Genomic DNA, 15,091 nt, shown 5'->3' with positions numbered 1-15,091 from the left:
GATTACAGCGCTCACAACACATGCTCTGGAGACAATGCTGCTGATTTGTCTCCAGTGTAAACAGCTGCTGGGGGATCGCTGCTGGAGTGTGAATGTACCGATCTCCCTCTCCTGCCAGCGCTACAGAGAGGGAGACGGTACAAGCATTTCAGAGCGATGTAACTGGAAATTACAGCGCTCACATGCCCTGGAGACCATGCTGATCGGTCTCCAGGGCTTACAGTTAAGAATTATGATTGCGATGCCTACTTTAAATACCGATCTCCCTCTCTGACTGGCAGTAATAAGAGGGAGATGGTAGATGCATTTGTGATCGCTCTGACTGCTTGTCAGAGCGATCAAAAGCCTGAAGACCAGCAAAAAAGGTCTCAGGGTAAGACTCCATGTTCTTGGCTGTCAGGAGGGAGCTTAGTCATGGAGTTTCTATGTACAGGGGCAGAGCACAGGAGGGAAAGCTGCAGGACGTTTTAAAACGTGCTATCAGAAATAGAGATCCACCTCCTGGACGTTTATAGTCAATGGGCAGACGGGAGGTGGTTAAGTGTGAAGTAGGGCCTGAAAACCATTCCCGCAAAATCTACACTCTATAAAAATCAAATGACGCTCCTTCCCTAAGCCCTGCATATAGCAGTTTACGTCTACTTTTGTGGAATTCCTCTACCCAGTAGAACCCGCCTTTCGATTTAAGAAGTGTTGTCAGTCTCTGATGGCACTAACTAGACACTCAAATGCCATATCTGTAGAAAGATTGATTTTTGTTTTGCACCATCCACTGCGTATTAAAGGGGTATTCCGGTAGCTGAAAGTTATCTCCAATCCACAGGAAGGTCCTACTGCTAGTTATTCTGCTGCTAAGGGATGACTTTTACTTCCCGGGATGTACCTTAAATTTCTGCATAATACTGTGCCGTCAAAATTCTCACTCGACCCCCTAATTAATACATCGAGGGGCAGCTTCTCCAATTGGGATCACCTCTGGGGGGTTCCATTAATTCACCCAGAGCCTCTACAGACACCTGTGATGTCAAAATGCTCAGTACACTTGGTAAATTCTGTGAGGAATGTGATTTCTAAAACTGTTATTGGTTAATTTTTATTTAATTTTTTTAATATATATATTTAACCTCTGTCTTTTCATTTGTCAGCCAGTGCTTTATAAATCACCTAGCTCTTTCGCTTCTGAACCCTGCAGTGTGGCCAAACCGTTTTTTACCACATAGGGAGTATTGTTGTACTTGGGGAAAAATGATGGCATTTGGAGTGCTTTTTCTCCTTTTACTAATATTGAAAAATTTGAAGCTATGTATTATTTGAAAGAACATATTTTTTATTTCATGTCCCAATTTTTTTAAATTCTATGTGGAGTTTAAACCAATCACTATACCCGTAGGTGAATTACTTGGAGTTTAGTTTCCAAAATGTGACTTTTTGGAATTTTACGTTGTACCCAAAAACCATTTCTGTGAAATCTGACCTCCAAAAACCAAATGACTTTTTTTTTTCTTTTTTTTGTTAGCCCATACTGTTTAGAGGAAAAATTAATTCAAATTCTAAAAAAAAAAAAATTCACCTCCTTTTTTACTTTAATTCCTGTGGAATATCTGAAGCCAAAGTCAAGAGGTATTAAATACAGGGATACCAAATAATTTTTTTGGGTTATAGTAAATAGAATGTTATAAAAACATTTATTTTAATGATTTTTCTTTTTTTCTTTTATGGAAATTTATAAGTTCAATATTTCTGACTTAAACTTTTAAAGTGGTTGTGCACGGGACCCCAGCCGATCAGCTGGGAGAAGAGGGGGTGGCCATCACACTACCCGTCATCTCACTTGCAGTGGTGGCATAGTATAATTAGAAAGTACTCGCTCCATTCAAGTGAAAGGAGCGAGTACTTGTAATTACACCGCTCTTCCGAGATAACAGGCAGTGTAATGAAGGGGAAGTAGTGCTCACATAGTGACGCCTCCTCTACAAACAGCTGATTGTGGACAGGTCATCAATATACCACACCTGCACAACCCCTTTAAACCATAGGCTACCACTACCATATTTGTACGGAGCTGCAGGATGTGACTTGAGTCCCAGCGCCATACAGATACGGAGTGCTGATTGGGCAGGTGCAGGAGCTTCGTCCGCCCAATCAGCGGCACAGGCCCGGTTGTCAGTGACAGCAGAGTCCCTGCTGTATACACTGGCATCGGTGAATACACTAATGTCTGGTATTAACCCCTTGTATGCCATGGTACGCACTGACCGCGGCATACACAGGGGTTGTGAAAGGTACGGGTTCCCTCCATATCTCCAGCGGGTCCCCGTGCTGTGGTGATAGGGACCCAATGGCTGAGAAGGCAGCCAGATGCCTTGCAGAGGCATTGGGGCTTGCCTTCTATGCAAGCCTAGGAGATCCAGCCCCCAGGCTGGGTCTCCTATGCTATTGTCAGTGTACTACACTGATAGTTCAATGCAGTACAATACAGCATTTCTTGTACTGCACTGATACGGGGATTGAAAAGTTGAAGTCCCATAGTGGGACAAAAATAAAAAGTAAAAAAAAGCTTTTTTGAGCTTTAGTGTATTTCATAATAATAATAATACCCCTTTCCCATGATAAATGTATAAAAGTGTATAAAAAAATAAAAACAGACTTAAGGTATTGCCGCATCCGTAACAACGGGCTCTATGAAAATATACCAGGGTATACCCCTTCAGGAGAACCAGTAAAAAAATAAAAACTGTGCAAAAACAGGTGTTTTTTGTTCACCTTCCCTCACAAAAAGTGTAATACCAAGTGATCAAAAAGTCATATGTACCCCAAAATGGTAGCAATCAGTCACCTCATCCCCCAAAAAATGAGCACCTATGCAAGACTATCAGCAGAAAAATAAAAAAAGGCTTTCAGAAAATGGCAACACAAAAACAATATTTTTTCTATTCAAAAATTCTTTTACTTTGTAAAACTTTGCGAAACCTACTAAGTCTATTTTTATTTTATTTTTGTCTGTAGCAACCTGCTCTACAAAAATATCACATGATCTAACCCATCAGATGAATTTTGTAAAAAAGTGTAATATTAAACGATCACAAAAAAATCACATGTACCCAAAAATAGTACCAATAAAAACTTTAACTTTTCCTGCAAAAAAAGAGACCCTGCCTAAGACCATTTTTTATTTTTTATTTTCAAACATGCTTTTATTGTGTAAAACCGAAATAGTTAAAAAAATGCACATATTTGATATTGCCGTGTCTGTAACAACCTGGTCTATAAAAGTATCACATGATCTAATCTGTCAGATGAACATAGTAAATAAATATACTACACACACAAACCACGCACAACTACCAATAACAGATTTATATACTGCAGGAGAAACCCTATTATATATACATATATATACAATGGCAGCACATCAGGCCAAATATAAATATGGAGGTGCAGGCCAATGGATCCGGCAACAAAACCAGGACAATGTAAGAATAAAAAAAATAGCAGCACTCTCACAAAAAATGAGTGAAAAGAAAAACACTTTATTCACCCCTGTGGTCACAACTTTTCATGTCTTGAAAAAAGGCTCCATGAATAAGCTGAAAACATTGTGACTACAGGGGTGAATAAAGTGTTTTGATTTTAGTAATTTTTCAAACTGGTGTAAAGTAGAACTGGCTTAATTGCCCATAGCAACCAATCAGATTCCACCTTTCACTTTTCACAGCTCCTTTGGAAAATAAAAGGAGGAAACCAGTTACCTTTGCACTAGTTTTGATAAATCTCCTCCGCTGTGTACATAGCATTGTGGTAGTCACACTCAGGGACGTAGCTAAAGGCTCATGGGCCCTGGTGCAAGAGTTCAGCTTGGGGCCCCATTCCCTCAAACCTTCGTGCTGCATGATGCAAAAATTGAAACTGCACCCCCCCCTCCTCCATACCAAATTCTTAACCTAACCCCTTCTGTCCAGCCAGAGGTGTAACTTGCATACTTTCTATAATACCAGTGTCTTTTTATGTGGCACAAGGGTCTTTGCGCCCCTCAGGCTTCTTTGCCCGGTAGCGACTGTTACTTCTGCGCCCCCTATAGCTACGCCTCTGGTCACACTATACTAATATGTGTGGGAATAGTGACAGCTCACTGTGCGGACTGCACACAAATATTGTATTCGGAACAAACTGCATGTTACCACGTGAGAGCTGTCAGTAAAGGATATATATATCCTTCTTATAATGCCATTATTCTGATTTCTGCTCTAACGGTATCAGCAGAACTATCTATTGCTGTGCTGTCTACAAGTAATGGACTTTGTACAGAATGGAAAGTGATATAGATGTGCTGATTACAAGTTGTAGCATGCAAGCAGTCTGTATGTAAGTGACTGATGTGCTATGTACCAGGATGTGGGGGTGGGGCTTTGTTATCTCTGAGAAGAGAGGGGAAGCAGAACTGTGCTGGTGCATGTGAAAGCAACAGACTGGGGAGAGGCAATGTGACCAGAGCAAAAGGAATGCCCACAGAGCCTCACAGGAGCTGATAGTGAGTAAAATTCATAGAAGAGCATTTCTGAGTGCTTGTGAAGCAAAGCTGACACCAATAAACAAGCAAGTGTAAATTTATTATGTGCTGCGTTACAGTAAGATAAGGGTTTGTTGATTTTTAATGCACAAGGTTTCCATAGCCTTGAAGTACAATGTGTCCTGAGAAAACAGTCTTGGATAAGTAAAAGTGTTTCAGAGTTATTACACATAGTGACACCTGTCAGATTAGCAAAATTTGGCCTGAGACTCTAGATGAAATATGTCTGATATGTGTTAAAGGGAACCTGTCACCGGGATTTTGTGTATAGAGCTGAGGACATGGGTTGCTAGATAACCGCTAGCACATCCGCAATACCCAGTCCCCATAGCTCTGTGTGCTTTTATTGTGTCAAAAAAACAATTTGATACATATGCAAATTACCCTGAGAGGAGTCCTGTACGTGAGAGGAGTCAGGGCAGGACTCATCTCAGGTTAATTTGCATATGTATCAAATCGGGTTTTTTTTTACTCAAAAGCACACAAAACTATGGGGACTGGATATTGCGGATGTGCTAGCGGCATCTAGCAGCCCATGTCCTCAGCTCTATACACAAAATCCCGGTGACAGGTTCCCTTTAATAAATAAATATTTTACTGATGTAAGCTGGGAATTGAACCCCACACTTTCTGTACAGGAGGTAGGATATTTTGTGTCTAGCAGCTACTATCTTATATTATTTAATACTATGCCTGAAGAAAACGTACTGATGTGTGAGCCAAAGTGGCCTGACACAAAATAAGTTATGGCTGAGTGTGACAGAGGGCAGGGCACACAGTAGGCTCTGAAATTCCTGATGTCATCTCTGCCTGTGCCCGCTCTGCTCGCTAAAGGCTGTGCATAGCAAAAGTGTAGAAGACCTTTTTCCATGTGCTATGCAGAGCTTTTAGTAAGCAGTTACAGACGGGAGCTCTGCATAGCACACTGCCGCTCCATATAGTATTCCATATGATGTAGTGCCTTATAAATAGGGGTTCGAATGTTTAACCCTTTCTTTTAACGAGGTTGTCTGTCCCCCTCAAACAATTTGTGTTGGAAGTCTGTTTAAAAGGTGCTCCATTTCAGCTGTAAAGGTCCTGTGGTGTTGTCACCACTATGAACATGTGTTTTAGTAAATAAATATATTCCACATGAAATGACCATTCTGTCAGCATCTATTATTCTCCTTACATTCTCTTTAAAATGGAGTACCTCTTTAGGTACAAACATTAGGGGTTGGTTTTTTTCATGATATTGTAATATTAGGGGTGCACCGAAATTCCGGCAGCCGAAAATATTGGCCGAAAATGCACCTAATCCACTTCGGCCGATATTGTTACATATCGGCCGAAAATATGGGGTGTGGGATTTGTCACCCACCATCTGCGGGCGGGCGCCGGGCGGGCGGTTTACTTTGTCACTGCATCTTTATTTTACCTTACAATCGTGACGCTCCAGTAACAACTCTGCAGGCAGAGCGGAGGGCGGCGTAACGTCACTTACTCACGTGACGCGCCTGCTCCGCCTCCTTCATTCATAAAGTGGGCGGAGCAGGTGCGTCACGTGAGTAAGTGACGTTACGCCGCCCTCCGCTCTGCCTGCAGAGTTGTTACTGGAGCGTCACGATTGTAAGGTAAAATAAAGATGCAGTGAGTAGTCTGCTGTGAGCAGCAGGGCCGGGGCTGTTATGGGTAGGGGGATCGGTCTATGGCACTGCTATGGGGAGGGGGGATCTGTGCACTGTTATGGGGAGGGGGGATCTGTGCACTGTTATGGGGAGGCGGGATCTGTGCACTGTTATGGGGAGGGGGGATCTGTGCACTGTTATGGGGAGGGGGGATCTGTGCACTGTTATGGGGAAAGGGATCTGTGCACTGTTATGGGGAAAGGGATCTGTGCACTGTTATGGGGAAAGGGATCTGTGCACTGTTATGGGGAAAGGGATCTGTGCACTGTTATGGGGAAAGGGATCTGTGCACTGTTATGGGGAAAGGGATCTGTGCACTGTTATGGGGAAAGGGATCTGTGCACTGTTATGGGGAAAGGGATCTGTGCACTGTTATGCCCATAACAGTGCACATATCCCCTTTCCATAACAGTGCACATATCCCCCTCTCCATAACAGAGCCACCCACAGATCCCCCTCTCCATAACAGCGCCACCCACAGATCCCCCTCTCCATAACAGCGCCACCCACAGATCCCCCTCTCCATAACAGCGCCACCCACAGATCCCCCTCTCCATAACAGCGCCACCCACAGATCCCCCCCTCCATAACAGCGCCACCCACAGATCCCCCCCTCCATAACAGCGCCACCCACAGATCCCCCCCTCCATAACAGCGCCACCCACAGATCCCCCTCTCCATAACAGCGCCACCCACAGATCCCCCTCTCCATAACAGCGCCACCCACAGATGAATTTCATTCATGAAAAAGAATTATTAATAAAATCATTTAAAAAAAAGTATTTTAAAAGTATTTGGGCAAAAAGGCAGTTTCGGTTTCGGTCAAGGGCATCCTGAATTTTCGGTTTCGGACCAGAATTTTCATTTCGGTGCACCCCTATGTAATATACAATTTTTCTGTCTTTTTAGACATCCTTTTCTTTCCAAACTGTGCGCAAATCTTCTGGTGTGTCGAATGCTGGCACCTGTAATGTGCTGATTGTACAGGTCTGTGCTATCTGCTCACTGAAGAGTCACAGCTTGCACACAGACTTGTGTAACCTGTGCATTTCTGTGAGCAAATTGCACATATTTTTACACACAGCACAGTAATTCTGTGCAGTGTGTGGTGCTGTATAAATGAAGCACTGTGATTGGCATACTACTGTGGTGTCAGGACAAACACAGTAAAATCACGTTTTTCCCTATTTTTATCCCTCTGATTATTACGTCTTATGATCCGAAAATACGGTATTTGTATGTGTAAAATTTTGAGGGCCGTAAATGTAATAATACTTCACCCCACCCTCTCTTGTCTTTGAAGACGTAGGGAAAGACATGCGAAGACTATTGATATAGCCCAGGAAGAAGTGTTAACATGTCTTGGAATCCATCTTTATGAGAGGCTCCACCGAATCTGGCAAAAACTACGAGCTGAAGAGCAAACCTGGCAGATGCTTTTCTACCTTGGAGTTGATGCATTACGTAAAAGTTTTGAGGTAAATACTAAATGTATTTGCAATTATGAGTAGTCAAATACGGGTAAGGCTGGGTTCACATTACGTTTTTCCCATCTGTTTAACGGATGCATCAGACTGATGCCGTACAGTGGCATCCGTTAACCATAAAGTGCAGGATACAACATGGTGTGCTTCATTTTTGTATCTTATTTTTTTTTCTAACATATGCGTCAAACAGAGGCCTAAAACGTGATGTAAACCATCCCTAATTTAGCCCTTAAGCACACACACTTCATTATTTACAGTATACACATGTCCTCGTACTCTTTGGGTTATGCAGCAAGTCTGCACTTAGTTCACTGCAACTCTTCTCAGGTGTTGGAGTACAACATTGCTTACCATAAGGCAGTGGTGGCAAACCTATGGCACTGGTGCCAGAGGCGGCACTCAGAGCCCTGTCTGTGAGCACCCGCACCCTGGAAAAAGTCGAAAGGCATACCAATATGCCTTAGACTTTACCCGCCATTCATCATCGCAGGGCGCACTATGTACAGCACAAGCAGCGCACTAAATGTAGGCAGGTTATTATAGCCAAATCATAAAGTACATAGAAGATTTACTATATTGGACTGTAGTATTCAGAGTAAATTGCCGTGTTGGCACTTTGCGATAAATAAGTGGGTTTTTGGTTGAAGTTTGGCACTCGGTCTCTAAAAGGTTCACCATCACTGCCTTAAGGCCTCATGCACACGGCCGTTGTTCTGATCCGCATCCAAGCCGCAGTTTTGGCGGCTCGGATGTGGACCCATTCACTTTGTGTGCTGTCCGCATCCGTTGCTCTGTACCGTAGCCCTGCAAAAAAAATATAACCTGTCCTATTCTTGTCCGTGCTTTGCGAACAAGAATATACAGTTGTATTAAAGGCTGTCTGTGCCATTCTGCAAATTGCGGAACGCACACAGACGCCATCCGTGTTTTACAGATCCGTGGTTTGCAGACCGCAAAACACACAACGGTCGTGTGCATGAGGCCTAAGGCTGATAGCCTCTTTATTTATTTAATGGGAGAGCATGCAGTGCTCCAGACTAAAAAAAAGAATATCAAGGAGCCATTGGCTCCTAACCTGAAAAATTTTGGAGCCAAATAAAAAAAATTGTCGCTAAATTTAAAATACATAGAAAAACCCATGCTCCTAAGCATCCCAGCTATATTATAAGCTACAGCCCATGCAGTTAAAGGGGTTGTGCACTCATTTCCATGGCCTGTCAGACTAGCCAGATTTGCGTTGGTAATATCTAGGTGCTGGGTCCTGGCTCCTTCGCTTCCGGACCTCCGCTGCTTGTCTGCTTTTTTGAGAATCTCATCCAAACAAAAACTTTTCTTGACGTAGTAAGGGCTCATGCACACGAAGATCTTTTCTTTCCGTGTACATTCAGTTTTTTTGAGAACCGTATGCGGAACCATTCAGTGGGTCTGCAAAAAAAAAATGACGTTACTCCGTGTGCATTCGGTTTCCGTATTTCCGTTTCGCAAAAAAAAAAAAATAGAACATGTCCTATTATTGTCCACATTACGGACAAGGATAGTTCTGTTATGGGCCATCTGTTCCGTTCCGCAAAATACAGAATGCACACTGATTTCAGTCGTGTGCATAAACCCTAAAGCACATAATTTAGATTTGGATGCTATGTTCTCCTCTCCAACCTTTTAGCCGCTAGGGTACAACCCCTCTTACCCTCAACCAGTATTACAGCATGCTACACTGACACATTGTAACAAACCCACAGCTCTGTCACCAGAATGGGTTTTCAGCCTTTGTACATACAGGTGAAACTCGAAAAATTATAATATTGTTCATTTATTTCAGTAATGCAACTTAAAAGGTGAAACTAACATATGTGATAGACTCATTACATGCAAAGCGAGCCTTTATTTGTTATAATTTGGATGATTATGGCTTACAGCTTATGAAACCCCAAAGTCACAATTTTGAGGTACCCTTTGCTCAGGGGGTATGGATTAATTAGCTGACTAAAGTGTGATACTTTGAGCCTAGAATATTGAACCTTTTCACAATATTCAAATTTTAAGCTGCATTAATGAAATTCCTTTTAATTTGCATTACTGAAATAAATGGACTTATGCAAGATATTCGAATTTTTCGAGTTTCACCTGTATGCGTTAATTCACTGTTACTACCTCACTATTTTCAAACTCTGCTTGTAGTCAGCCACTGCGTCACTGAAAACTATCTTAACCTTCTACTTATTACAGCTGAGGTTCCGTTACAATGTATCAGTGTAGATAAAGCATGGCGTATACCAGTGGATTGCAGATTTTCGATGTAAGCATGATCGTCTGCATTCACCAGCAGCAAGCAGACATCTTCAATTTGATGCAGTGTGGCAAGAGGAGGGGGAGGGAGTTCCTTTTTGAAGATAAAGGTTTGTCTGGACTGGTCAGTCAATATACACTGTGTAGGCCACTACAAGCACGTCCCTTCACAAGAACATGCAACTTTATTTGCACAGCAAACATTCACCCAGCACATAACATGGCCAGTTCCCCTCTCATAATCTATGTGCATGCCAGCTGGGACCACACACAGGCGACGCTTGTTCCGCTCACCACACTCGCAAGCCAATCAGTGAGCAGGACACAGGAGGAGACTGACAACTGTCCAATAGAAACGAGCATTGTTTGTGCAGTAGCGAATACACGTGAAGGGGCGGTGACTGCGCAAGCGATGGCCGGGAAGCGGGAAATTGCTGACAGTAGGAGTACAAGATGCGGGAACCCAAGCCCCGCCCACCCTCTATGGGGGGTGGTGTGAGGGGCGGGCGGATCTTCACCCAGCAGCATGTGTCTGCTGAATGAAATTTCTTAGAGGCAGAGCAGCGGAGGGTTTAGGCGCAAATGACGACAAGACTACAAAGTTCTGTCCCCCTTTTGCAATTCTAAGTCGCATTGGCGACCATTTTGGTCGCCATCTGGAGCGCTGGCATGTACTAGAAGTGACCAATCAGAAATGCCATCTGGACATTTGAGCATATACTGTGTGTTATTTTAACTCCTTAGTGATTAATCTGTTTTGAGCCTTTAAAGAGGTTTTCCCCATCTCAGACAATGGGGTTCATATTGCTAGGATATGCTCCCATTGTCTGATAGGTGGGGGTCCCACTTCCCCTGCATCCATCTCATAAAAGCAGTCCTACATTCACTAGCTCGGCTATTTCCGTCAGCCCCATGGATGTGAATAGAAGCATTAGCCGTGCAAGCGCTGTGCAATCCTCCCTTCACTGGCTCGGCTATTTCCGTCGGCCCCACAGAAGTGAATAGAAGCACTAGCCGTGCAATTCTTTGAGGATTCTAAAAATAGAGCACCCGCTTAGCTATTTTCAGCGGACCAATAGGAACGCTTGGTGGTGGTCAGACCTGGTACTGCCGGCCACTACTTTACTGGCTTAATTTTTGGCTGCATTTACGAGTTAGGTGTGGGACCTATTGTCTCCTTCCAAGAGCTAGAACTTTTTTTTTATTTTTCCATCTATTTAGCCGTATAAGGGCTTGTTTTTTTTGTTCAGGACAAGTTGTAATTTTTAATGATGCCATTTTGGGGTACACATCATTTCATCATTTGCTGATTTAATGTATTAACTCTTTTTGGGAGGGAGATGGGGGGGGGGGGACAGCAATACCACAACTAAGTTTTCTATATTTACTTTATTAACTTATTTATTTTCAGCATAAATAACACAATAACTTAACTCTGTGGGTCAGTACAATTACAACAATACCAAATATATATATATATATATATATATATATATATATATATATTTATTTGGTATCGTTGTAATTTTACTGACCCACAGAGTTAAGTTATTGTGTTATTTATGCTGAAAATAAATAAGTTGTTTATATATAATTATTATTTTTTTAAATGCTATACTGCTTTTGCACAATAAATCCTTTTTTTTTTTTTTTTTTAAAGAAAACATTTTAGCGGCATTGCATCCTAAGACCCGGGACTTTTTTTATTTTTCTTTCTACGGAACTGTGTGAGGACTTATTTTTTATTTTTTTATGGTAAGACTTGTACTTTATATTGGTATCATTTTGGGGTGCATAACACTTTTTTTTTTTTTTATTCTTTTGTGGTGGCAAAAAGCAATTCTAGCTTTTAACTTTTTTTTTTTTTTTTTTTTGCGCTGTTTCGAGTACTCAACCAACATGGCCAGTGCTGATAACGCCGTTCTCAGCTTTACTATCCCACTTCTATGCCTCCTTGAAAAACGGCTGCTGGGGATGATGGAAGAGGATGTGGCACAGGAGGAGGAAGAGGGATAATTTCGTAGGGTTTCCGGCCAGTCATTCACAAGTGGCTCTGAGAGTGGGTTCCTGCACCCACATAAGCCAGGTACACAATTGTCCAGCCAGGGCACAGTTCTGGAGGATGAGGAGGAGGAGATGAAGTAGGAGGAACAGTGTTCACAGCAGGGTGGCACCCAAACCAGCTCATGTCCATCACTGGAGCGTGGCTGAGGGGATACAGAGGACACAGACGATACACCTCCCACAGAGGACAGCTTTTCGTTGCCTCTGGGCAGTCTGGCACACATGAGCGATTACATTCTGCAGTGTCTCTCTCCTCAACGACCGCCGAGTTGCCCACATTCTAACTTGTGCTGATTACTGGGTGGCCATACTGCTGGATCCCCGTTAATTCCGTCACTGGAGCGTGATCGTAAGATGCGTGAGTACAAGCGCACGCTGGTAGACGCGCTGCTTGTGGCATTCCCACGTGACAGCAGGGGCACAAGGCGAATGCAGAGGAGGAGGAGGAAGAGGTCGCCAACGCAGATGGGGCACCACCAGCACCTCAGAAGGCAGGGTTAGCATGGTTGAAAAGTGGAAATGCTTTGTCAGCACGCCACAACAACCAGCACCACCAGCTGATATGGAACGTTTTAGCAGGAGGCAGCATTTCAGCAAAATGGTGGAGCAGTATTTGTGTACACGCCTACACGCACTGAATGACGCCTCTGCCCCCTTCAACTTCTGTGTCTCCAAATTGGGCACATGGCCTGAGCTTGCCCTTTACGCCTTGGAGGTGCTGGCCTGCCCTGCAGCCAGTGTATTGTCTGAACGTGTATTTAGCACGGCAGGGGGCGTTATCACAGACAAGCGCAGCCGCCTGTCCACAGCCAATTTGGACAAGCTCACGTTCATTAAAATGAACCAGGCATGGATCCCTCAGGACTTGTCCGTACCTTGTGCAGAATAGACATGTGTACCGGCCTTAACCAGCCATTGTTATACTTCAGCGCAATTGCTCATTGTTGTATTTTGGATATTTCACACTTTTTTTTTTTTTGGCGTGTACCCTAATAAAAAAATAAAAAAAATATGTAAACCAAAAACCAGTGTTGGCTACCTCGTCCTCCTCCACCGCTGCTTCCACCTTCAGCTACGTCCACCGCCTCCTCAAACTCTTACTCCATATGGACCTCCACCTCAAATCAATATATATATTTTTTTTTTATTAATTTCTTTGTACTTATTTTATTTTATGTCATTTCACTAATTTGTCTTTACATATTCTGGTGTAATTCACCAATTTTTGGGTGTGATATACCACTGCTATACCTAGTGGACAGGTTAAAAAAAATCATTAATTTGTCTGTTATATCCTTGGATGACATTTTACCATTTTTGCTGTGAATAAACCCCTGCTCTGCATAGGTGACAGGGACCGAAATTTTTAAAATTCATCTGTTCCATTGGTGGGTGACTAAGCCATTTCTGGCGATGAAAAACCCCTGCTCTGCTTAGTTGACAGGGAATTAAATTAGTAAAATTCGTCTTTAATTGGCCCTTTCATTCGATCCTTCTGCTTTAATAGTAGGTCCCACATTTCAGCTCGATCACATTGCAGCCATTGACCTCCCTAGGATGTGGTATCCCTTTCTCACGCTCCCTCTCTGGCGTGGAACCCCGATTCGCCGATAACTGTGATCAACATGGTAGGCTCAGAAAAGAACATCGAAAGTTGATCGAGAAGATATCCAAATGGATCGTGGACGTCACGGGGACGTGCTATCAGGCAGAAGTTATCTAGAGTCAACAAAGCGGCTGCAGTGCCTCTCCTGGCTAACGTTTCCAAATCCAAAATACCCCAGTGACATTCCCTATAATTTTTTATTAATCATTCCAATAACAGGGCATCTTAAGAGTCCTGTATTGTTATTTATAGTCACTACCTCCCTGAGTCCAGAGTGGGTAATTGCAGCGCGCCCCCTACTTTCCTTTAATTCTTCTGCTTTAATAATTTGTCCCACATTTTCGCTCTATCACAATTAAATTTCATCCTTTGATCTCCCTTGGATGTGGTCTCTTTCTCACGCTCCCTCTCCGGTGTGGAACCCTGATTCGCCGCTAACCGTGATCAACATGGTAGGCGCAGAAAAGAACATTGAAAGTTGATAGAGCAGATATCTAATTGGATCATGAACATCACGGGGACGTGGTGGGGCAGTATGTGTGCACACGCCTACACGAACTGACTGATGGTTCTGCCCCCTGCAACTTCTGGGTCTCCAAATTGGGCACATGGCCTGAGCTTGCCCTTTACACCTTGGAGGTGCTGGCCTGCCCTGCAGCCAGTGTATTGTCTGAATGTGTGTTTAGCACGACTGGAGGGGGCTATCACAGGTTATATTTCCCAATGTTTTGGGGTGTACCCTAATTAAAAAAATAAATTAAATTTAAAACAAAAAAGCAGTGTAGGCTACCTCCTCCCCCACCGCCGCTTCCACCTACACCGCCGCCTCAACCTCCTACCTCCTAGATCAAGATTATTTTTTATTTTTACGTATTTTATGTTATTTAAAGTAATTTCCCTATCCACATTTGTTTGCTGAGCACTTGCCATGCTCTTAACCACATTTTGATGCCATTCGCAGCCCTTTCCATGACATTTTTACAGCCATTTTAGTGCTCAAATGTTCGGGTCCCCATTGACTTCAATCTGGTTCGGGGTCAAGTTCGGGTCCCGAACTCACTTTTTTGTGAAGTTCGGCCGAACCTGTCGAACCAGAACCGTGGTGGGACACGCTACTGGCTGCGCTAATATCAGCAGTTATCAGCGGTGTGTGCAGTTAGAGCCAGACCCCTATTTATCATACCTTTACTCCAGAATTCTAGCGTCAAAGTTGCAAAAATACAAAACTCACTCCAGTTTTGTAATATGGGTGGAAAAGAGGGTGTGGTTAGCTATGTTAATGAGTTTCACTCCAGATTTATCATTGAGACTTTGTTTTTGTTTTGTTTTTTAAGTCGCAATCTCACTCCAGGAGGAGGGTGGAGTAGGGAAACTAGATTGTTAGGTCTAAGGATTCTAGATTGTTAGGTCTGTT

General features: G+C 43.1%; 1 protein-coding gene across 2 annotated transcripts in view; it reads left to right on the top strand.

The window, feature by feature from the left end:
- GGNBP2 (gametogenetin binding protein 2) overlaps positions 1–15,091 on the top strand; it is a 350,746-nt gene that overhangs the window by 254,955 nt on the left and 80,700 nt on the right. For both annotated transcript variants that reach the window (XM_040424123.1, XM_040424122.1), the window contains exon 7: positions 7,538–7,712. In XM_040424123.1, coding sequence (XP_040280057.1) covers positions 7,538–7,712 — 175 coding nt within the window. The remainder of the gene's footprint in view (positions 1–7,537; positions 7,713–15,091) is intronic.

Source organism: Bufo bufo, chromosome 3, assembly GCF_905171765.1.
Source record: "Bufo bufo chromosome 3, aBufBuf1.1, whole genome shotgun sequence".
In the NCBI taxonomy this organism is placed as follows: Eukaryota; Metazoa; Chordata; class Amphibia; order Anura; family Bufonidae; genus Bufo; species Bufo bufo.
Note: the sequence above shows the minus strand (reverse complement) of the source record. Positions and strands in the feature narration are given on the sequence as shown.